General features: G+C 34.9%; 3 protein-coding genes across 4 annotated transcripts in view; 1 reads left to right on the top strand and 2 right to left on the bottom strand.

Annotated features, from left to right (window-relative positions):
- The window catches only part of LOC138319232 (zinc finger protein castor homolog 1-like), a 44,846-nt gene extending 40,428 nt beyond the window's left edge, over positions 1-4,418 (bottom strand). The window contains exon 1 of the mRNA XM_069262230.1: positions 4,182-4,418. The gene's annotated coding sequence lies outside the window, so the exon portion shown is untranslated. The remainder of the gene's footprint in view (positions 1-4,181) is intronic.
- A 2-nt stretch (positions 4,419-4,420) lies between these two features.
- Positions 4,421-17,023, top strand: LOC138319237 (leucine-rich repeat-containing protein 23-like). Of its 2 annotated transcripts, XM_069262244.1 has the most exons (9): positions 4,421-4,707; positions 6,068-6,180; positions 6,644-6,897; positions 8,531-8,661; positions 9,058-9,194; positions 9,793-9,872; positions 12,728-12,882; positions 14,258-14,300; positions 16,661-17,023. In XM_069262244.1, exons 1-8 carry the CDS (start codon positions 4,534-4,536, stop codon positions 14,288-14,290), a joined length of 1,077 nt encoding a protein of 358 aa, XP_069118345.1. In that variant the 5' UTR covers positions 4,421-4,533; the 3' UTR covers positions 14,291-14,300; positions 16,661-17,023. The 2 variants fall into 2 exon arrangements, with proteins under 2 accessions (XP_069118345.1, XP_069118353.1); XM_069262252.1 differs by lacking the exon at positions 14,258-14,300.
- Positions 17,024-17,368: 345 nt separating this feature from the next.
- LOC138309800 (transcription factor HES-5-like) lies at positions 17,369-25,511 on the bottom strand. Its single transcript, XM_069251017.1, has 4 exons — positions 24,110-25,511; positions 23,631-23,726; positions 19,710-19,788; positions 17,369-19,013 (listed from the first exon to the last, which is right to left on the bottom strand). Exons 1-4 carry the CDS (start codon positions 24,161-24,163, stop codon positions 18,427-18,429), a joined length of 816 nt encoding a protein of 271 aa, XP_069107118.1. The 5' UTR covers positions 24,164-25,511; the 3' UTR covers positions 17,369-18,426.
- Positions 25,512-25,567: the final 56 nt, after the last annotated feature.

Below are 25,567 nucleotides of genomic sequence, written 5' to 3' on the forward strand. Positions count from 1 at the left end.
TTTTTAATCCAATTTAATTTGTTGATTGTTGCTTTAATTACAGCTTAAGTTATCTGGGTTTTTTTATATATATAAATGTATAAATATTTACTTGATGATTTTCTTTATGTTGAAAAGTTCAATCTAAATCTGTTATATGAATTGACATAATTTAGCATTTACACATGTATATAAGTCACCAGAAATCAAATATATCAAATTAAATCATTTTCTTCAAAATTAAATAATAATGTTTTATATAAAGTTTTTTTGTGAGGTATAACTACATTTTAACCTACTTCAGTTTTCTTGTTTTTTATGTCAAGAACAATTAAATTTTATTGTCTTTTTTTCTCATGATTTGTATTTTTTTTCCATGAATTATTATTGATAGAAGTATAAATTTCTATTTCTATTTTTAATTTTTTAATATATTTCACAGATGTTTGATTTTCCTTACCCTTTGAATATCATTAGATTTTACATCAATCTTCGTGTCATAGAGATTATATTTTTATTATTTTCTAATATTTCTCTTTTTAAAATAAAAAAAAAACATTCATCAAGTGTAAAGCTTTGCTCTAGATCATTATTTAAAGAATTATTATCCACTGAAGTAGTTTTAGGCTGAATTCACGAGTTTTTTTTTCTCTAAAATTGCCACTTTACTAAGCATCAAATAAAACTGTCAATTTTTAACTTGTGACACATGAAAGATAAAATATTAGGTCATATCTATCCTTATCATTCTGTCTGGTTTCACAAAATATTATTAAAAAGAAGATAGAAGAAATTCTGATAATCTAAATATTGGTCAAGGTGTCTGGCATCAATTTTGACTACAGTTTTAATAACCGTTTTTTTTTTATGGTTTGAAACTAACATCTCACCGGAGAATTTTAATGATCAGAAAGTTAAAACAATAAAATTGTTTAATTTTGTTGCTTCAGAGGCACTATATGATATAGAGGGATTGGATTGTAGGAGGCATGTTGAGGGAGATCTAAATTCTAGGTCGAGAGGTGCGATTTTATGCTAAAATGCAAGTTTGTAGGAATAATAAAAGAATCATGACTTAGATTAAAAAAACATAATTGCAAGAGGTGATATCTAATATATATATAATTTATATTGATGGATAAGATAAGAGGAGAAATTAAGGATAATTAAGGATTACAGAGGCTGAAGGGTGGGAGTGTGAGGTAGGAGGGGGGGATTGTAGGAGGTACTTACATATAATGTTGAGGGTGGGATTGTAGGAGGTACTTACATATAATGTGTTGTGGGTGGGATTGTAGGTAGGAGGTACATAATATATGTTGGGGTGGGATTGTAGGAGGTACTTACATATAATTTGGGGGGATGGTACTGATGTTGTGGTGGGATTGTGGAGGTATTACATATAGTTGGGGTGGGATTGTAGGAGGTACTTACATATAATGTTGTGGGTGGGATTGTAGGAGGTACTTACATATAATGTTGAGGGTGGGATTGTAGGAGGTACTTACATATAATGTTGAGGGTGGGATTGTAGGAGGTACTTATAATGTTGAGGGTGGGATTGTAGGAGGCACTTACATATAATGTTGAGGGTGGGATTGTAGGAGGCACTTACATATAATATTGAGGGTGGGATTGTAGGAGGTACTTACAAATAATGTTGAGGGTGTGATTGTAAGAGGCACCAAAATTTAGGATAGGATTAAAAGAAGTCTAAATTCAAGGTTGAGGGATACAATGTAGGAGGGACTAAGGTTTACGCTGAAAATGGGATTGTAGGAGGCATTTATGTTGAGAGATGGGATTGTATAGGAGACCTAGGTTGAAGAGTGAAATGTACCGGTAGGAGCTGGGCCTAAGGTTCAGGTGGGGTTGCGGATTGCACATAGAGTAAATATCTATGAAGAAAGGGGGTGTCACAGTATATACCGGATGACTGTAACTGAATTTGGAAACAATCATATAGCATTCTCGAAAATGAAAAGAAAACCTGTTGAGACACTTTAGAAAATAAAATTATTAATCAATATTGAAGATTGAACTGATTTATAAACCATCAACATGGTAAAACGAGCTTGCATTTAACAGAATACAGGATAATGAACATTTTCTGGGAAAAATAAATCTTACTTTTCTCGTTTTCTTTTTTATCAGTGATTTTAATAACAAAAATGTTATTTTGATCATTTTCATTTATGAAAAGATCTGTGCATGTCAAATGACACTAACACCAGCTGACATGAAATCAAAGCAAACATTTTACTGAGACAGCAAATGTCATATTAAAGTCCACCAAACCTGTAATTTTAAATATGATATTCTATGGACAATACTCATTCTGCATGTATATTTTTTGTTTGCATTATTTCTATATAATGTTTAATACATGTATATAATTATATACGTACAGCTTTGGAAGCGTAGAAACTTTAGATTTAAATTTAAATACCAAATCGAGCTGAACACTATCTCAAAATATACTTATATTTTAGATTTTATCAATAAGACATGATCATTGAATAAAAAAAGTCAATGCACACCAGGATTACAAAAAAAATCGCCTTCAAAGTCACTCAATACATAACCTGCCAAGTTTTGTGCTATACAGCTATACACCACTTCAGAAATTTTCCTTGTTAATTTATATATAACAACACTATTATTATTGAAGTTGCTAGTGGCAACCTACATGTGAACATTTGACATACTACTTAAATATACACTAAATCATTCCAGTGTTATAGAACCATTTATCAATCGAGCAACCTTTAAAATACCCCACTTGAATGGTAAAACGTCCTAATTTCTCGATAAATTGATCAGGATTTCGTCTACTAGAATATCAGCTTAACAAAGTCTTTGGAAAAATAAATACACAGTATTTTGTTATAGAGCTCAAACATTTACGGCATATATCTAAAATCCTTGTAAACTGCTTATTCAGAACATTATGTATTAAAAGAAATTGTTTACTTCAAGTTGGGTGCTTGCCAAGTCACTGAGTTATAGATTAATCTTTAAAAGTCCCTGGCTGAAAACAATGGCTATCTAGTTCCTATGACAACCCTAGCAGTCCAATATAAAACAAATTTGAACTTGACAAGAGAACATGGCATTGTTACTACACATGTTTAAGCTGGGTAGATTATATGTGGGGCGTCCACATGACCAGGCATGTATTATTGGTATAATGTGACTAGTTTCTATGACAACTCAAATATACAACAGGCTAACAAGAGGCCTATTATCATTCAAGTACACTAAATAAATAAATAAAAAAAATACTTTTATCACCAATTTTAGGATTTTTTTTATAATATGTGGTTACCAAAGGAATCATGTAAATTTTTAACACTTGGATAGTAAACTGTGAATAGTAGTATTATAAAAATGTATGGTCAACTTTTTTACAGGTAACGGGATATCCAAAGCAAAATGTCGTCTGCTAAACTTGTACAATAACATTTTAAATTATTTAATGTCTCCATTACAAAACCATTGTTTTGGAAATTTTAATATTTCAAGCCATAAGATTATAAAGCAAATAAGCTATAAATATTAAATGCAAAAATCAAGTGCAATTTGTGCAGATTGCAAACATGCATACAAAATGTAAACACAAATGCATTGTAAGATAACAATGCATATTATCATAATTATTTAGAACTTAATATAATGTGGGGTTCATTTACTTTATCAACATTTAAATAATTTAATCGTGTCATGAAACTTGGTATTTTTTATCTATCCAGATATCACTGTTGTTCAGCAAATTTTATCAAATCGAAAACCAGGCCAACACCAGCTATCAGCTCTCGTGTCGATGTGTATTTTCACATTCAAACTGTACGTTTCGACAGTTTCTTCAAAAAACATTAATATAAAATATAACATACAATAATATATCAATAAAGTGAAATATCTTGGCACCTAATCAAATACCGTACATACGTATATGTTTAACGTAGCTGACCTTTGAGGCGTGAATTTGCGATAATAAACTTTTGGGTGAAAAGTTCGAAATCTGTCCATAAAACTTTTCGAAGTTTATAAGTGTAAAAGTGTTAGTAATGAGCTAGCTATTACAAGAAACAAAAGATGCATGTTTTAAAATGTTGGTACGTTAATAAGGCGAAGTTATGAGCCCTAAAAATTGTTTAAAACAATACAAAAAGTAACATTAAAATAGGTTAAACATTTACCTTCAAGCCTCTTCGATCATATGGGATGAATACCGAAACCACGCCGATTCTCGTTTTGTGCGAAGTTCTACGAGAACATCGATTTAGCACAAAAACTGATGTTTCCAGTCATACAATACCTTTTTATGCTGATATATCTGGGCAAACCTTAATTAAAACTCGGAAAGAGTTCAAATTAATACGCAAATCTCAACTAAGCTATTAGAATAACCCATTAGATTGGTAATATCTCAAGCGGTCTCCTTGACAACGGTCCGCCATTTTTTGTAATCAACTTTTCGACGTGTTTACGTTTCTCCTGTGGTTCAAGACGTGTTTTGTCGTTGGTATTGAACGGTGACAGTTGTAAAATATGTCTGACCAGGAGGAAACTTTAGGTATGGATGAGGAGGAAACACAAGAAGAAGGAGGAGGGGAAGAAGAGGCAGGCGATCAGGAAGAGGCAGAAAATGAACAGGAAGAGGACATCGACTTCGAAGAGGAAAAAGAACTAGGAGAGGAAGAAGAACAGAAAGAAGAAGAAGAGGTTAAAATTGGTTTTCATTAATATTCAATTCATTTTTTTGTTTCCTAAGATAAGCAAGATATTGTAATGGCTATTTTATGAGCTCTTTTGCTAAACAGCTAAATGCAAATTTCCACAGGAACTCATCTTTGAAATCCTAAAATGCTAATAGTACCAGTATACATTTTTTTCATGCTTTTTCACGCATCGAACAACTGTAAAACACCCTAGGCCTAGGTGTTGGGACCAATCCTATGAACTGTTTCCCGAGGCCAGAGGCTGATAGAAACAGTTCACTTGGTTGGTCTCAACACCTCGGGTAAAGAGTTTTTGACTGTTGAATGAAAAGGTATAAAATAACTGTTTTAATTGTTACCTTCAACTGCAATCTTAAACTTATCACAACATCTCGAGAGAAAGACTTTCCCTGAAAAAATACAAGTTTTTGTTCCCGAGTGCGGGGCTTTATGACATTTAAAATTAATTATGACATTAACAATAAAAAGCGCATGCAAACATTTCGCACCGCAGGTCTAGAGTCTAATTTACTATTGACCGGTCAATTGTCGAAATTACTTTATATTCACGTTAATATATATATATAGAATCAGGTAACAAAAATAATTAAAGGACATTTTAACTGTTGTTTATATCGACGTTACTGCCAGTATGGCTATTTTGAAGTCTTTACCCTCCAATTTGAAGAGACAGAAGATTCTAACGTTATACCATCAATATGGGTACTATAGAATAGTTAGCCAGTTATTGTAAGGGTAGATTTAGGAGAAAATGTAACACTAGCCAGATCAGGGTTTGAACCCAGGATCTCAGAAAATTAGTCAGATGCTAGATAATAACGATTTGGTAATCTAATTGCCAAAGGGAAGATTCAGCCAATATACACTTTTTAGCTCACCTGGCCCAAAGGGCCGGCGAGTTAATGTCAAAGCGCTGCGTCCATTGTCCGTTGTCCGAAATCCGTCCGTCAACATTTCCTGCTTAGTAACGTCCTCTATCAGAAAAAGAATTTATTCATGAAAATTCACAAGTAACCCTACAAATACAGTAACACATATTGCATTAAATTTTGACATATGATTAATGGCATCCCTGAAATTAGTTGATCATACAAGAATTTAGAAAATTGTTAAAGTATACTTTTTTACTATCTTATGGTCTGACATACTCCTGATATAATGATAACACTTTTGTAGACTTAGAACTGTAAACTATATAAAAATACTGTCTCTTAAAAGACTAATCGAGTTTGAAACTTTTTGATTTATGCCAAAACTTCAGATGCATTTTATTAATGAATATGAATTTAAAATATAAAGTACCATATTCTAGTAAACTAATTAATTGTATTTTTATTTTCCAGAAAGTACCAGAAAATCCTTTGACAGAGGAAGCTGTGGCAGAAAGTCTTTCACTTCTATGTAAAACAGGGGATGGATTGTCACATGCATATGTCCGTCTGGATGTTCATGAAAAGTAATTAGACATCTTATCAACTCTACAAGTACAAAAGATATTTCAATATTTTTTTACACAGAAATGTTACTCTTTTCAATCAAAATGATTATTTGCTAAAACATGTCATGCATTCTGTATTAAAAAAAAAAAAACATCCTGAAGTTTTGGAAATAAATCAATCTTGATAGTAAATGTATTTCCCATAAGATAGTTATATTAAAACAATCTACATGCATTCAATAAAAAAAGGGATGTGGGGTGTATCACAATCTTAACAGAATCGGTGCTGAAGGAATCATGTACCTTAAATAATTTAGCAGAAATTTATTTTAAAATTTGGTAAAATTGCAATATTAGATCAATTTCGGTATGTAAAGGGAGATAACGTGAAAAGGAATTGGATGAACTTGAAGATAATTGGTTAAAAGTTTTACCTATACATCACTATTCAATTTAGAAATGATTGTTATTATTTTTCCAGAGAATTAACAAACATCAGTATTCTGAAGTCCTTTATCCACCTTCGATATGTGGATGTGAGTAAAAACAATCTAAAAGACCTGTCTTCTCTCAGTGCATTGACACATTTGTTGACATTGAAAGCTGATTACAATATGTTAAGTAGTGTCCGTCTCGAAGAAATGCCATTTCTACAAGTTGCTAGTTTCAATTTCAACAAAATAAACACATTGGAGGGAGTGAGTCACCCGATGCTGGAGCATTTATGTCTCAATAGTAAGTATAACTTTAATACCGTACTTATTCTGGTTAGTGCTATGCAATTTAATACTTTCCCTCTACTGTATTCCACCATTCACCAGAATTAAATGAGTTTTGTGTTTAAATGTGTTTCACTGATGGCCACCACTGGTCAGTGGCCACCACAGCCCAGAGGTGAAGGACTAGTGGTAGAATGTTGGATACTTTAACTACTGGCCACCACAGCCCAGAGGTGAAGGGCTAGTGGTAGAATGTTGGATACTTTAACTACTGGCCACCACAGCCCAGAGGTGAAGGACTAGTGGTAGAATTTTGGATACTTTAACTACTGGCCACCACAGCCCAGAGGTGAAGGACTAGTGGTAGAATGTTGGATACCTTAACTACTGGCCACCACAGCCCAGAGGTGAAGGACTAGTGGTAGAATGTTGGATACTTTAACTACTGGCCACCACAGCCCAGAGGTGAAGGACTAGTGGTAGAATGTTGGATACTTTAACTACTGGCCACCACAGCCCAGAGGTGAAGGACTAGTGGTAGAATGTTGGATACTTTAACTACTGGCCACCACAGCCCAGAGGTGAAGGACTAGTGGTAGAATTTTGGATACTTTAACTACTGGCCACCACAGCCCAGAGGTGAAGGACTAGTGGTAGAATGTTGGATACTTTAACTACTGGCCACCACAGCCCAGAGGTGAAGGACTAGTGGTAGAATGTTGGATACCTTAACTACTGGCCACCACAGCCCAGAGGTGAAGGACTAGTGGTAGAATGTTGGATACTTTAACTACTGGCCACCACTGGCCACACAATTCAGAGTTTGAGAGCCAGTGGTAGAATGTTGGATACTTTATCCACTGACCACATCAACCCAGAGGGGGAGGGCTAGTAGTAAAATGTTGGATGCTTTAACAACTGGCCACCACTGGCCACCACAGTTCAGAGTTTGAGAGCCAGTGGTAGAATGTTGGATACTTTAACCACTGATCACCACAACCCAGAGGGGGAGGGCTAGTAGTAAAATGATGGATGCTTTAACAACTGGCCACCACTGGCCACCACAGTTCAGAGTTTGAGAGCCAGTGGTAGAATGTTGGATACTTTATCCACTGACCACATCAACCCAGAGAGGGAGGGCTAGTAGTAAAATGTTGGATGTTTTAACCACTGACCACCACTGGCCACCACTGCCCAGAAATGGAGGGCTAGTGGTAGAATGTTGGATACTTTAACCACTTGCCACCACTGCCCAGAAATGAAGGTCTAGTGGTAGAATGTTTGATACTTTAACCACTGACCACCACTGGCCACCACAGCCCAGAGGGTGAGGGCTAGTGGTAGAACTTTACTTTAACCATTATTATTTTCCACCACAACCCAAAGGTGGAGGGCGGTAAATGGTAAAATTTTTGAGACATGATAATCCTGCTGTCACCTTAACCCAGAGATGGACGACTGTAATGTCGAGCGTCTCTACACCTCGACCAGTATGACTAAGTGATATGTAGGGTTAGAGCATCAGACACATACCTTACTTAATAACCATTCCATTACCTGATGTGTAGGTTTTCACTAAGATTAGATTAATAACTGAAACTGGAAACATTTTTTGCAATATAATGAATGTCAACCTTCTTTTCTTGTAGATAATGAAATCACAGAAATATCAGGACTGGATGAAGCTAAATTGGCACGACTACACACATTAGAGTTGAGAGGGAACAAACTAAAAACCACAGGAGGAGTTCACCTTCCTAATCTCAAAAATCTCTTCATGGTAAGTTCATATGCAAGTGCTAAACATTCCCAGTAAACAAATCAGGGTATCTTAAGAATCTGAACAAATATAAAATGTCACATCCTACCATTTATGTGTCCACTAGTGGTTCCGTGGTCTTGACTTTCTTCCACTACCATATATATTTTATATAGATTCAATCCCTCCATGATTGCAAGTTCAAACTCCTACATAGAGTAGTTGGAAGGTTCTGAATGATTTTATGGGGTTTTCTCTGGGTACTCCAGTTTTTATCCATATCTTAAACCTTGTATTATTTTTCAATGACCTTAGCTTTTTTGAGGATGATGACTTTAAAAAACATCTGCACTGAATTAAATATGTCACTTTGAAATACATATGGCCTGAATTGTCTATATCTCTGTCCGTTTACAGGCTGCCAACACAATAGACAAAGTTGAGGATATGGAATCCCTGAAAAGCTTGACAACATTCCATCTTAGAGATAATCAAATAGAGAACCTAGACGGCTTCACTGACAAGCTGTCTCTTCTTCAGTACATTAACCTCAGGTAGATTTTATATATCTAATTGTTTTATTAATAACAAAAATGCAATTTAAAACAATAATGGAAAAGGAAACGTGAAAATGAGGTTCTGGATCAACAGTAAGGATGTACCTATAGGGACATGACGTCTTCCTAAATGTACTCCTGTAGTGACTCGTTATTATTGATAAATATCACGTCTACTGAATTGTCCTTTGTCTGTCCACACTGTTAATTTTATCAAAATAGATTTACAAACATCATTTTTTGAATTGCTGTATTTTTGTTAATTTCTAAACCTTAATTTCCAATTTCATTACACTTTGACTTATAGAGACTTTAAAGCTTTATTAAAAAACATTATCACGATGGTGGTCTTATGTTACACACATTATTTATTGTATACATAATTATGATATAAAAAAGATATTATATTATATATCATGCCCCACTTTCAACTTTCAAGATTTTCCATTGATGATGATTTAAGCTGTGCCTACTTTGCAAAAGTGTACTTAAAAAAAAAAGTGATGAATTTATAAAACATGGAATGACATGCTACACAAGAATTCTATCATCAGTTTGCCTTGAAATCATTTAAGATATTTTTTAAACATTTCAGAGGAAACAACATCACATCTGTGAAAGAACAGGTACCAAAGATGGCATGTCTTCCCATGCTCCGTGCCTTGGTGCTGTTTGGTAAGATTTCAACTCACTTGGCATTTTTATGGTGAACATGTATTTCACACCCTCCTGTCATCCCATCCCATCCTGTCCCCTTGTGTCCTGCCCTGTCCCATCACATCCTAGCTCTCATCCCATACTGTCCTCTTCCACCTTGTCAAGTCCTAGCCCCCTGTCCTCATCCCATCCTGTCCCCTAGCCCCCTGCCTCATCCCATCCTGTCCCCTAGCCCCCTGCCTCATCCCATCCTGTCCCCTAGCCCCCTGCCTCATCCCATCCTGTCCCCTAGCCCCCTGCTCATCCCATCCTGTCCCCTAGCCCCCTGTCTCATCCCATCCTGTCCCCTAGCCCCCTGTCTCATCCCATATGTCCCCTAGCCCCCTGTCTCATCCCATCCTGTCCCCTAGCCCCTGTCTCATCCCATCCTGTCCCCTAGCCCCCTGTCTCATCCCATCTGTCCCTACCTGCCCATCCTGTCCCCTAGCCCCTGCTCATCCATCTCCCATCCTGTCCCCCTAGCCCTGTCTCATCCATCCTGCCCTCATCCCTCATCCATCCTGCCCCTACCCCATCCCTCCTGTCCCCTAGCCCCTGTCTCATCCCATCCTGTCCCCTAGCTCCCCTGTCTCATCCCATCCTGTCCCCTAGCCCCTGTCTCATCCCATCCTGTCCCCTAGCTCCCTGTCTCATCCCATCCTGTCCCCTAGCTCCCTGTCTCATCCCATCCTGTCCCTAGCCCCCTGTCTCATCCCTCTGCCCCCTGTCTCATCCCATCTGTCCTAGCCCCCTGCCCCCTCTCCATCCCATCCTGTCCCCTAGCCCCCTGCCTCATCCCATCCTGTCCCCTAGCCCCTGTCTCATCCATCCTGTCCCCTAGCTCCCTGTCTCATCCCATCCTGTCCCCTAGCCCCCTGCCTCATCCCATCCTGTCCCCTAGCCCCCTGTCTCATCCATCTGTCCTAGCCCTGCATCCCTCCTGCCCTATCCGTTCACTCTGCCCCCCTGTCTCATCCCATCCTGTCCCCTAGCCCCTGTCTCATCCCATCCTGTCCCCTAGCTCCCTGTCTCATCCCATCCTGTCCCCTAGCTCCCTGCTCATCCATCCCATCCTGTCCATCTGTCCCCTAGCTCCCTGTCTCATCCCATCCTGTCCCCTAGCTCCCTGTCTCATCCCATCCTGTCCCCTAGCCCCCTGTCTCATCCCATCCTGTCCCCTAGCTCCCCTGTCTCATCCCATCCTGTCCCCTAGCTCCCTGTCTCATCCCATCCTGTCCCCTAGCTCCCTGTCTCATCCCATCCTGTCCCCTAGCCCCCTGTCTCATCCCATCCTGTCCCCTAGCCCCCTGTCTCATCCCATCCTGTCCCCTAGCTCCCTGTCTCATCCCATCCTGTCCCCTAGCCCCTGTCTCATCCCATCATCCTCCATCCCCCCCTACCCCCCTGCCTCATCCCATCCCTGTCCCCTAGCCCCCTCTCATCCCATCCTGCCCCTAGCCCCCTGCTCATCCCATCCTGTGCCTGCTCATCCCATCCTGTCCCCTAGCTCCCCGTCTCATCCCATCCTGCCCCCTAGCCCCCTGCCTCATCCCATCCTGTCCCCTAGCCCCCTGCCTCATCCCATCCTGTCCCCTAGCCCCCTGTCTCATCCCATCCTGTCCCCTAGCCCCCTGTCTCATCCCATCCTGTCCCCTAGCTCCCCTCTCTCATCCCATCCTGCCCCCTAGCCCCTGCCTCATCCCATCCTGCCCCTAGCCCCCTGCCTCATCCCATCCTCCCCTAGCCCCCTGCCTCATCCCATCCTGTCCCCTAGCCCCCTGCCTCATCCCATCCTGTCCCCTAGCCCCCCTATCTCTCCCCTGTGCTCATCCCATCCTGTCCCCTAGCCCCCTGCCTCATCCCATCCTGTCCCCTAGCCCCCTGCCTCATCCCATCCTGTCCCCTAGCTCCCTGCTCATCCCATCCTGTCCCCTAGCCCCCTGTCTCATCCCATCCTGTCCCCTAGCCCCCTGTCTCATCCCATCCTGTCCCCTAGCTCCCCGTCTCATCCCATCCTGTCCCCTAGCTCCCTGTCTCATCCCATCCTGTCCCCTAGCTCCCTGTCTCATCCCATCCTGTCCCCTAAGCCCCCTGTCTCATCCCATCCTGTCCCCTAGCCCCCTGCCTCATCCCATCCTGTCCCCTAGCCCCTGTCCTCATCCCATCCTGTCCCCTACCCCCTGTCTCATCCATCCTGTCCCCTAGCCCCCTGCCTCATCCCATCCTGTCCCCTAGCCCCCTGTCTCATCCATCCTGCCCCTAGCCCCCTGCCTCATCCATCCTCCCGCCCTCCTCATCCCATCCTGCCCCCTAGCCCCTGCCTCATCCCATCCTGTCCCCTAGCCCCCTGCCTCATCCCATCCTGTCCCCTAGCTTCCCGTCTCATCCCATCCTGTCCCCTAGCTCCCTGTCTCATCCCATCCTGTCCCCTAGCTCCTTGTCTCATCCCATCCTGTCCCCTAGCCCCCTGTCTCATCCTATTCTGTCCCCTCCCATCCTGTCATAGTTTGAAATATGGAGGAGGAAGCAAAAATATGTAATACATAAAGATGTTTCTGGTTTTTATCTCATATTCTAACTAAAAATGTCCAGATCAAGTTGAAAAATGATCTTTGCTTCACTATCAAGTAAAATATTGCATCAACATTATGGTGTATTTTGCTAGATATCAAGAATTTGCTCCTTGTTTGATTGAATTTTGGTGCAGTTTTAAATTAAGACTTAATTAACATAATTTTTACAATTAAATAATTGTTTGCTTATCACAATGATTTTTTTGATATCACATTTTTAACAAATGTCACTATAATTAAAATAAAATCCTACTTTATCAGAGAACCCAGCTCACGAGGAAGATGAGTACAGACTGGAAGTATTAATAGCGCTCCGGAAGCTGGAACGACTGGACAAGGACGAGTACTCTGAGGAAGAGAGGAATGAAGCAGAGGAGATATATGAACAACGCCTAAAGGAAGATGCAGAGAGAGAAGTAGGTTGAGAACTTGGTTTAAAAAAAAGTCCAGTTTAAAAAGCATATAAATTTCCCTCCCCGATTGAGATACATTCAAAGGCATCCTAAACAATTATTTCAGATCCCAATGAAATTAAAAAATAGTGACTTCAATGCTTACAATTAATTTTCCAGACTACTTTATAAAATGAAATATGTTTACACGTATGATTCCATTGATTTTTTCTAAGGGATTATTTTTTCCAAATCAATACGTAGCGTCAATGTTTCTGTTGTGATTTCACAATAACGTCGGGTTTTGGCGCCATTCTCGGATATTTTTTTTCCATTGTGGAATGAAAAAAATGAATAGGCCAATCAGAAAGCCAGAAACAAAGAGAAAATGAATTATTTTTATTTAAAATCTTGGCGATATGTTGTTTAAAGTCAATTTTTTTTTCAAATTATCAAAGTGTCAGCTTGTTTCCTTTGAATGATTTCCAGAAAATGATAACAATAATGATCACAAAATTTATTTTGTGGATGGTTGTGAAAGAGTGTTGTTCAGAAGTTGCACCTTTGTTAAATGGTATTTTATCCTGCGGCCAAACAGCAATTATTGAAAAGACAGACGATAATTTGGAAAGCATAATATTTTCATTTAATTTATATGTATTCATCTTTTCATTTTAAACATGGATTTATAGATATCTTTATTCGTGGTTTATGGCTAAATATATGTTGTTGTTTTTTGGTTTATCTATTTATTTTGTTGATTGTAATTGTTTTTGTAAACAAGGAAATGGGGCCATATATGGTGGTAGTGGTTTCATACCAATGTATTTGATTCAAAAACTGTTTATCAGGGTATTATATTTGTCTAAATCTTATAAATACATGTTTGATATAATATATGTGAAATGTCTTTGTATCTGATATATCACTGTAATAATTTAATATGGCGTGTGATGTATGTTTATTCCTGAAAGAGACAAACTCACAAGAGAAGGCAAATGTTTATTTTTAATTACCACAAAGTCTCAGTAGTTTCTAGACTCTGGAATAATAAAGGTCACAGTTTCCTTTCTAGACTCTGGAATTATAAAGGTCATTGAAATTTGGTTATCTCCCCTTATCATCAAATGGAAATATTGAAGATATAATTATTACCATAAATAGATTATGTTTGAAGAAAAAATTCCAAAAGATTCCTTAATATTACAAAAAATATTAAAAATGAAAACCCAAAAAAAATTGTTTTCATGAATTTTGATCCATATCAGTAAGAAAATACATATTTGCTTTTTTCAAGATTTTGTCTCATAATGAAAATTGTCACATTATGAAAGCACAGGATTGTTGATGTTTTGCCCTTTGACCTTTCACCACACACTGTGTGACCTTTGATTGACAGGCTAATGGAGAAGAACAGCAAAATGAGGATTGATGGGAAAAGAGTATGTTGCTATGGCGATGAAATAAATTCTTTGTAACCATAACAATAGATTCGAGCTATTGAGGCTGTAGACCTAGTGCTAATGTTACCCTCTTCTTTATTAACCAATCAGACTGTTTGATTTTTTTATGCTTTCCTTTGGTATTGATTTTTGTCAATAAATGTTGAATTATCTCCCCTTGCTCAACCTGCAAAATTACCTTTGCTATTTATGGCCATAATGACCAATGACGTTTATATGCTTGTTATCTATACAAATCCATTTTTTGAAATGATTTATTATCCAATGTTTCTCCAAAATAACATTAAAAGTTTTATATTTTGAAAATAAACTCAGTATTTATGCCAGATTGACTATGTATAAACACTTTGTCATATGACACTTTCCTGGGACCTTAATTTAATTTCATAATTTGAGATTATCTACCCTTGTTTTGGTGGTTGGTGCTATGTTTTATGTGTTATCTGTGTCCCGTGTGAGGCTGTGTGTGATCCCAGATTTTACCTCGGACTTGTGTAACATGGAATCCCAACACTAATACATACCTATTTTATTACAGCTGTCCTACATTTTGACATGCATGTTCATTTAACATCAACATATAATAAGATTATGATTAAGGAAATGACTTCTGTCCTTCTAACTGTCTAACCTCCTTAATTATCTACATTTTTTTTTATAATTGTGAGAACTTTCTGTTGGAGCTCACATTTGATCCTTTTAAAACTTAAAATCATTTTCGTTTATTTTTTTACTATTTGATAAATTTACATAAATCTATCAAAACAAATTACACAAATCTCATCAAATTTAATAATACACTGCTTAATTCAAATAGCCTGTAATTCAAAAATATCTAAAATATAATTAGATAGGTCAGACCTAGAAAACATATATAGTGTCAGCAATAGAGGAAGGGAGATAACTCTGTTGTTAAGTGTATAGTTCAGTTAATGCCAGTTCTCATTAAACATTATGCATTTGTGCTATTATGTAGGCAAAGTATTGATAACAAGAATAAAAGATACATCAATGGCCTAAATATTTGTAACTCGATCCTCCACTGACAAGCCAATCTATATTTGTTTCAGCAAAAAAATTATTAAGCATTCAACATGACTTATTGTGTAGCTTGTTGTTGGTAAGAAAGAACACAAGTTGATGAATTCCTATTTTTGAAAAATTCCTTATCTTCATTTTTCTTTTAAACAGAATTTTTTCTTGCTTTAAAAGTGTGCTGAAAGAGTTTCAAAACAGTATAAACTTTGTTTTTTTCTTTCTTTATTTCATTTTTCTGTGTACGTGTTTGTATTGTGATTTCTAGTGGTATCAACCCTTCAAAAAAAATTTTACTGCGTTATTTACTTGAAACTTTACAACAAATTTTATCACATGATCTCTGCCCAATACCTGTATATTTCTAGATCTTATCTCAAGAATTCGGCACAGTTTAATTTTTTATAATTTTGCTTTGTAAAACTCATTATTGAAAGTTTGTTTTATTTTGTACACATGATATGTAATCTTTCTATCCAATATACCGTAAACACTCATTATAATTTTTGTCTTTTGAAATAATGTGCGATACTTGTTTCACAGATTATAAAAATACCTTAAAAGAGTTCTATTTCAGAACTCAAATATGGCAATCGACTTATTAAAAATGATAGCTAGTCATCTAGTATATATTCATTTAAATTTATCTATTATGTACTTATGTATGCTCACTTCATATCCATTAATAAAAGATTGATTATAGGTGCATATTAATTTTGGGTATATTATGTTGCATACTAAAATATGAAATAAATTACCAGTTACCCACAGTTTTAATCCACACTATTTGAAAATAACTGGTGTCTGATGAAATTTCTAGTCATTGAAAATTTCAATTTTTAACTACTTCAATTATAATTCAAACAATTCTAAATGACATTTTAAAGAATATGGCATAAAATAAATGACTGAAATTGTAAAAATGAAGTTTAAAAAAAACACACAGATAGCTCATTTTCTAGAAATTCAAAAATTTCAAAAACCCAGTAATCTCCCTTACTAATCCAAAATCTGGCAGAAACTTTATAAAATCTTTAATGAGATTTTCATAATTATGATTATATGAAGGGGACATAACTTAGTTAAGGTTCTTATTGATCCCTTGATTTTTGAAGGTGTTGGAAAATTCTGTATCATTAATTAATTATAAGTATATTTTAATTGAGTATTGTTGAAATATGTTGATTAACATGTAGTTACAGCTTTAATGTTAGGAATTTTTATAATTAGTGTTCCAAACATTATGTAAACAAGGTGCTCTCAAAATACATTGTACTAAGATTTTATCGAATTGTTTATTTCAGAATGAAGATAACTCGGATGAGGATGATTAAACAAGATTTTCTAGAAGGAAGATCAGAGAAAATATTCATGACTACTGTCTAATGGTGTAGTATCAGCTGATGTGATGGGATAAAGGACATTTTAAAAATAATACGTTAAAAGTGAAAAACTCCTCACCCAATTCTATCTGTGATATTTAACATTTTTAAGGGGTCAACAGATTTATCATGTTTTCACAAAGAAATAAAATTCAAATATTGAAAAATATCATTATTTTAAAAAATATCCTGAAAAATAAAATACAGTGAAATGATTGTACTATGTACTATTGTAAATATCATTATTATTATTTATGTAAATAAAAATTTCCATTTTTAAATCTAGCAGTTGTTCTTTGTATTTCGATATATTATGGAGATATGAATTGTCTCCTCTTACTGTTGTCTGAGCGACATATGTATTCATGATACTGTACTTGTGCTCAAATTCCCTTGGTACAAAGTCAGATATCGTAAACAAAAGTGCATTATACACACAATTTGAAGGTAATTTGGCAAACCTTGCTAAAAAATTATACTTATGATAATATTTTAGTTTTTCATTATATATATTCTCATGGCTTTTTAAAAATTCTTTGGTTAAATTAACCATAGAATCATTTTAGCATTGGAATATAGTATCATGAATACAAACTGAGAAATAAAAACAAAAATATGACTATATGTTAATCATTTTTATTTGTTTTTAATAAAATATAAAAATAAACCATACATCACAGAAAAAAAAGAAAAATACATCTGATGTATTTTCAAGACATATTTTTGTGCCATGGTGATCAAATCACAGTATATGTTGATCACAGAGCTTAAATTTATAAACGTTAGTCATTAGGATAATTAATGAACTGAAGTAAACTTGCTCGCAATTATCATTAATTCACTGACTTATTAATTAGATTTAATTATCATTAATAAAGACAAAAAAAATTTATTGTCCTTAATGTACAATATTAATCTTGTTCAAATCAGCATGTTTCTGTGTTTTTATCACCATGGTAACATATGTCTTTATAAACAGCACGAAACATGTACATATTTGGTTATGTACAAAATTACATAACATATACAACACATATACAATAATAAATTATCTTTAAATACAATCTAAATAGGAAAAGTGTCAGTTTCAATTCTTGTTGGAATCTTATTTTTCATAACCGTTCTGTTAAAATGATAATCCTTTAACTTCCATAAATCACTGTTAAATGGATAATGTTCTTACTCTTAAAAATTCTAATAATACATAATGCATATTCTTAGGAATGAAAAATGAGTTTTTAAAATAAGATCAATAGACTTTCCATCTACTGAGCCTATACAAAGCTGTTGGTTTACTAAAACACTATTTCATATGAAGGAGTTAAGTCTTACAAGATGTCTTGAAATATATTAGTAACAATATCCTTATCATAAAGCACAACATTTATTAGCTTCAAACGGAGGTTTCTAGCCACTATAACTTTTGGATTTCATTTAAAACAGGTATATTATACTGAAAACATATGAGCACATTATTCACTTAAAGTGAAAGAAAAGTTCAACCAAAGTCTAAGGGAGATAATCCAATTCCTGTCTTCAGGAACCATATTTTACAGGTACAATTGTATTTCACATCACTATCAGAGTGTTAATTCCAAGATGATGTCACAAACTATTTAGTACAGTCATCACTTGAAGTGTTCTTAAAATCTGTTTCTATGTTCAATATTTTGTTACAATGGCAACAATCACCATGGTCTCCACATAGAAGAACTGGAACTGTCGCTGTACATGGATGCACTGTCTGGAGAGGGGGCCTTGGAAATCTCGGAAACTCCAGCTGAACTAACATCCGGGCTTACAGAGCTGACATCTGGACTCGAATTACTCCACTCAGAATATCCTCGGAACCACTCCATGCTGGACATGTTAAAGCCATTCGGGGTACACAAAGGAAGGGATGAAGAAGAGGAGTCCATAGCCGACTGGTTGAAGGACGGACTGGAAAGAGCTGTTCCAGACATCTGATCCGGTGACCACCGGTGATGACCTTGAGTGGGCAGGTGAAGGTCATTGGTGTACATGGAATGTCCTGGGGTAGCGTAACCTGGTAACACTGGACAGGTGTAATCAGCAGAAAGGTTGGCAGGAGACAGGTCTACGTTGTAGTTGGTGACTGGTGGAGGGGTCTGCTGGGGAGATGGGAAACGGGACAGGTGATAAAACAGCCTCATCTTCACATCGTTGTTAACGGAAACGTCCTGGTTCAGAAGTCGGAAAACCTCCTCCTGACAGCGAGAAAATCCGGACATGTAATCTGAGTTCTTGGAATGACCTGAAATATAAAATAAAGAAATGATATTTGTGTCACATTTAATAACATATATATAGACCCCTCCATATCCAATTTTTTTTATCAACATACCACATTTATTGACCCATGCAACCAATCAAATTGATGACAATGCAGAATATCTATGCCAAAAGAAACCATTTAAATTGTAAAGCTAACTTAAATAAATAATAGATTAATTTCATAGATTGAATTGGGTACATGCTTTTCCCAAAATGTTTATCATTGACCCTTAACCTTCAATACCACAGAAAAATGAACAAATTTACATTATTCTCTTCCATAGGATGATTATGACCTGTAAACCTTTGACCCCTATATCACATTTGATTGACCCATTTGACCATAATGACGTACTGTTTATAAATTATCTACATGTATACATATTTGACCCCATGACCTTTTATTTAGTTAATTCAGATACAAATTTACCAAATCATTGTGACCTAATGCTAGAGGAACCTTAGCTACTGTTATAGCGGAAAAGATATCACTTTCTGATTAGCTTTCCGTCAGAAGGTGATATCTTTTCCTGCTACAACAGTAGCTATAGAGGAACCAGACACTGATGTTTGCTGATTCCTTCGACCTATTTTGATATTGATATCTATAATTAATCCTTTTCTTTCATTTGTCAAAACTTGACATCTGACCTATATTGTGACCTCATGACCTTACCTGTGGGTATGTCTTTCTGTAGATATTGGACTGTCATTTCCAGAATATCGGCCTTCTCCAGTCGACAGTGTTCATTCTCCTACAAAAATGGACAGCAGTGTTATCAATGACAATAAAATACAATGACAATAAAAATATACAAAAATTATTCATCTATGGTAAAAGTTTGAAAAATCAAAAGTACAAGACCCAATTTGAATTTATAGTGGTAAGATTGGTCAGGACTGATAAAATGCTTACATGTTCTTTAAAATCATTTTCTACCTCAATTTTTAAAGGAAAAAAATCATTTGGGAAATATCCTAATGTGAAATTGTGGCATAATTTCAGCGATGAAATATGCTTACTATGAAGAGAGAACTGCTATTACAATATGAACACAGTAATCTATTAAAAAATTAACATCTTTCAAACATAGAACTCTTCAAAAATAAGGTACCGTTTTACAGCAATCTAGCATACAGACTTAACTAAAATATTATTTTTGCCTTTTAACCACAGTATATACTGTATGTTTATTAAAGCTCTGTAAAGATAGCTAGATTATACAACAGATATCTTGTCTATCTATCTACCTGTAATTAATTAAACAATGCTTCCTTCACACCTGGATTATGTCTGGTGCAGAGATCATGTTACAACAATGGCATTTCAAAATTATCATTTGATAAACAATTAAATATTAAAGCCTAATCTATGAAATTTGAGTTAATGTGTGACACAAGTTTAAGATGGTGGTCCTTTAGCGGTGCATGTCAAGTGTTCAATGTTGAAAAAATATACAATAACGCCAAAACATGTACATGTACTCAAAATAGTTTTAAACAAGTTTTCTAGCTAAAAAAATTAACAACTGCTTCTAGAGTATATTTATTTCACAAAAACAAAATAGAAATACATTCCATTAGTCTTTATTTAACACAAATCAGGAAATTAGGAGACAAAGGTTTACAATCGTTATTTTTAGAATAGCAGAAATAGATAAATGTAATCAATTTTGAAGAAGAAAGAAGAAGAAGAAGAAAAGAATTTTGAGAACGTTTGATCTCTTGATCTCTGTCTACTTTTATCGAATACGATTTTCAAAAACCAACTTAACAAGTTGAAGATCATTCCTATAGCAATCTACACGATGAATATGATTTATATTTGTGGTATGGCACATGACCTACACCCCAAGTGTCACAGCGGTAAATTAACTACCTTATAACCGTTAAATGTTTCTCTTAGTGATTTATCCTTTATCTGTATAACGACAAATTAATTTCCCTTAAGCTGTTTGTAAAATTATGTAGTTAACATAGATTTTGACAGATCGATGTATCGCTGGTTAGCGCTACGGGGCGTCTTTAGAAGTAGTTATAGCAAATTTACGCGCGTTCCGTTCTCAGTAGAAGTTGACACTCACACCTTAGCAGTATACAGGTATTTCATATGCAATTAAGTATTGTAATTAGTATGTCTACCTGGCCAGGTAAGGCACGGGATTGCAGGTGACCTGACGTCGACAGTCGCGTGTCACCAATTATAGTTGTAAATGGATTAAAAATGTCCTGCTGGGCAACGGATCTAACACGATTGATTTGTTATAATTTATCTGTGTCATCACATTCGTTTGACAGAAGGGACAAAATGCAAGTAGAGGGCTAACATGACATACTTAGGGTTTTTTAACCTTAAATAAGTAATTGTAAAAATCACTATTGATATGTTTTTAAATGCAGAATATATTATAATATCACACAATAAATAGAGAACATAAATTGATAGTGTAAAAGAAGACAATTATGTGTACTTTACGTATAAAAAATCATATTATATTGGCAAGCAAAAACATCAACAGAACTAGCTAATTAAACTCATTGCTTTAATGAAGAAGTATAAAATATTTTATTTGCCAATAAGTGACAGATTAACAGCGATATCTCAATCTTAAGCTATCAAATAAAATTTCTAGAGAGTTCTGATAGAAGCGCGTTTAAAATTAGGAAAAATGTTTCTTGCTCAAGACATTTAATATCGCAAATCACTTATAGAAATAATATGATTCTATAAAATTTGATTGGACATCCCAAGTGAAAATTTAGTTTTTATTGAAATAATAATATAGCAATGTATTGTAGTATATAAATTAATAATTATTTGAAAATCATGATAATGATAGATTAAAAAAAAATATTTCAAGTTTTCTTACTGTCTATTATATTATCTGTAGATTTAGCACGACTTGCCACAGAAATTTAAATTAAAGGATTTTGATACATATAGGTTTGTTTAAATTTTACTTTCAAATTTCATAACCTTTTTTAATTCTCTTTGTAAAATAAGAGTATAGTAGAAGATAAAAACAATTCAGAAATACAGATTTTATAGGATTCCAGAGACTAATACGAACTCGGACTGATTTATAAAATATGAGGATATTTTAGGGGAACCTGGTGTTCAACATGTAACAAGTAATGAAATTAATTAGCACTATTTAAGACTATTTTATAAGTATACAAGAAAGTTAATTAAATATCATATTTTATACTATTGATTTAAATATCATGATACTAATATCGAAATACAGATCTATATTGTATAATTTATGATAAATTAGAAACCAAACTCACATAAAATAGATACATTTAGGACTCTATATATCAGATTAACATCATTATCTAAAGGAAAATATACAAAGACAGCTTAACTTATGAAAAGTTGGCATGAAGTTTGAAAATATTTAATTTACGAATTTTACATGTTTATCATTATTTTTAACCATATACATAAGTAAATTGGCTGAATTAAGAACATAAAGAAAATGTTTAGCCAGATAAAAACAAATGTAAAATTCAATCAATTATTTAGTTTCTATGTGAATGTATTTCACATTGCTTGTCACCATACATTGGCAATTCAATTACATCTCTTTTTGAAATACCTTTTTATCTATTTTTTTTGTCTTATCAACGTTTTGAAATTTGATACTGAATGACTAACATTTTTTTCAGACTCATAATAATCGTAATGAATGGACATTCATTCGTTTGAAACGGCTTTTATGTGTCGAAATTGAATTAAATGGCAAATATTTATTCGCTTTAGATGAAAAGTAGCAGAATATTTACATCAAAAATAGCATAATATAAAAAGATGAACCTAAAGTAATCATAATTACTTGATTTGAAGAACACAAAAAAAAAGAGAAAAAAAACGACAATATTTGTCAATACAAAATCAGCTTGATCGATTTCACAATCTAAAGGAAAATATACAAAGACAGCTTAACTTATGAAAAGTTGGCATGAAGTTTGAAAATATTTAATTTACGAATTTTACATGTTTATCATTATTTTTAACCATATACATAAGTAAATTGGCTGAATTAAGAACACAAAGAAAATGTTTAGCCAGATAAAAACAAATGTAAAATTCAATCAATTATTTAGTTTCTATGTGAATGTATTTCACATTGCTTGTCACCATACATTGAAAATTCAATTGCATCTCTTTTTGAAATACCTTTTTATCTATTGTTTTGTCTTATCAACGTTTTGAAATTTGATACTTAATGACTAACATTTTTTTCAGACTCATAATCGTAATGAATGGACATTCCTTCGTTTGAAACGGCTTTTATGTGTCGAAATTGAATTAAATGGCAAATATTTATTCTTTAGATGAAAAGTAGCAGAATATTTACATCAAAAATAGCATAATATAAAAAGATGAACCCAAAGTAATCATAATTACTTGATTTGAAGAAACACAAAAAAAAAAAGAAAGAAAAAAAACGACAATATTTGTCAATACAAAATCAGCTTGATCGATTTCACAATCGGGTACTGTATCATAAATCTGTGTTGTGTGTTCAAATAAAGAATTGCCCGTTTAAAAACATTTTAACAAATATCCACCAACCCAACAAGAACATACCTTGCGATCAGTTTTCTGTAGGATGAGGGTCTTAAGCTGACTCAGGAAGTTGTTGATTTTCTCACGGCGCTTCCTCTCCGTCAATGGTTTGTTGGACTGAAATTGTAAAAAAAAGGTAGAAAATTAAAATTCATATTCGAAACTTTTCTTCGGACTAGGAGCAAACAAAAATACTAAATCATACTTTTCTTTTGCGTTGTTTTTTTTCACCATTATGCTCTATGTTTATGCAAATTTTCAAAGACAATATAAAATACTCACAGACAATTTCAACAATTTGCAGTTACAGTTTGACAAGAAATTATTACGTTACACTAGAAACTATCTATAAAATAACTAAATTAAAAAAAAATAAACCCCAAAACTATTTCAATATAGATGTGTGCGATAAATCGGGAAAAGATTTGCTAAGATTTTCATCTTTGAAGAATAGGAAATTTGTTTTGATGTGTCAAATGAAATTAAAATTGAATAATTACCTGGCGTTTCCTAGCTACTGATGGTGTAGAAGCTCGCTCAATCTCTGGATGCATGGCTACTAGATGTAAGTACTGAGATATAGGTATATTAAGGATATATGTGTGATCAAGCTGTATGTCAAATGCAAATTGTGCTACTGTTTCGGGTACCTTCCACCTATATGCTACCCGGTCACGTGACGGGTACGAATACTCGCCCCACCCCCACGGGCCAGACAATTAGATCACCTGCAGTGCTGCACGTGGCGATAGACAGGTAACTACCGTTAATTATTGTATAAACGTCGCATCCCTACTACGACGCAGGTGGGCGGCTTACCTGGGGCGCGTGTCGGTGACACGGAACAGGTATTGTACACAAATTGCAATAAAAACTCACCTGGATACCTGAACAGGTAGATAATCAAGACCTACGTGTACTCAACCATCACAAACAAGTACCTGGCCTATCAACATTGTAGTCGGCTGATTGATGGGGTGTGTACGGTACGGAGTAAAGTTTGTATAGAGATTAGTGTTGTAGAAACAGATACTATTTCAGGTGACACGTGTGTGCATAAAGATTATGTCACGTGCGTATGTAACATACACAACACCGTATACAGACATTTGACGAGAGAAGAATAAAATATAACGGATATAAGTTGTCTGTATAATATGCCTCAAAAGCCGAATTCTTATTAAACAAATGTATTCTGTGAGCCATTAAAGGACACGTGCGCCTCTTGCGTTTATAAATTACGATCCTTTATTAATTAATTAAGTGTGATGAGAAAAATGATAGCTATTTTTCTTGCATTATTGATAAAGTATACTAGTATACATAGTTAAAAGTACCATCAAATATATTGTAAATCTATTAATTGCTATTGTATAATCTATTCTTAACAGTTTTAAACAAAATCTTTATGTAAATCATGCCTATATATGTTAAAGTGTAGATAGAATCATGCCGGTGTTAATTATTTCTCTACATTGTTCAGTTATATAAGAAATCGACACTAAAAGTATACATAGTACTTAAGATTTAATTCTACAAACAATAAATTCTGATTTCAAAAATGAAACACTAAAAATGTATACGATTCATCATCTGGTTCATGACATCATCATGATCTACGTAGAGAAACATTTGCATGTGAGAATTTTACAGGATTCACAGTACTAGAACTTTAACATCAACTTTACGGAATGACATAAAAACAGCTTGAACGAGTTATCCATATCGACCATTTTTTAATTTCTAATTCGACTGTAATAGATTGATCAGATACTGTTTCCCAGTGGTCTGTTTCAAAGCTAAAACTGACCTGGTTACATTCAACTCTACCTCATACGAAAAAAGTTACTTTAGATTTAGAAGAAAAAAAATAAAGGAGGAAATAAAACGAACCCCTGTGAAATTCAAAGTTATATGTGCCTAAATTTTTATACTCACAGATCAAAAAGAGCCTTTAA

Source organism: Argopecten irradians, chromosome 1, assembly GCF_041381155.1.
Source record: "Argopecten irradians isolate NY chromosome 1, Ai_NY, whole genome shotgun sequence".
In the NCBI taxonomy this organism is placed as follows: Eukaryota; Metazoa; Mollusca; class Bivalvia; order Pectinida; family Pectinidae; genus Argopecten; species Argopecten irradians.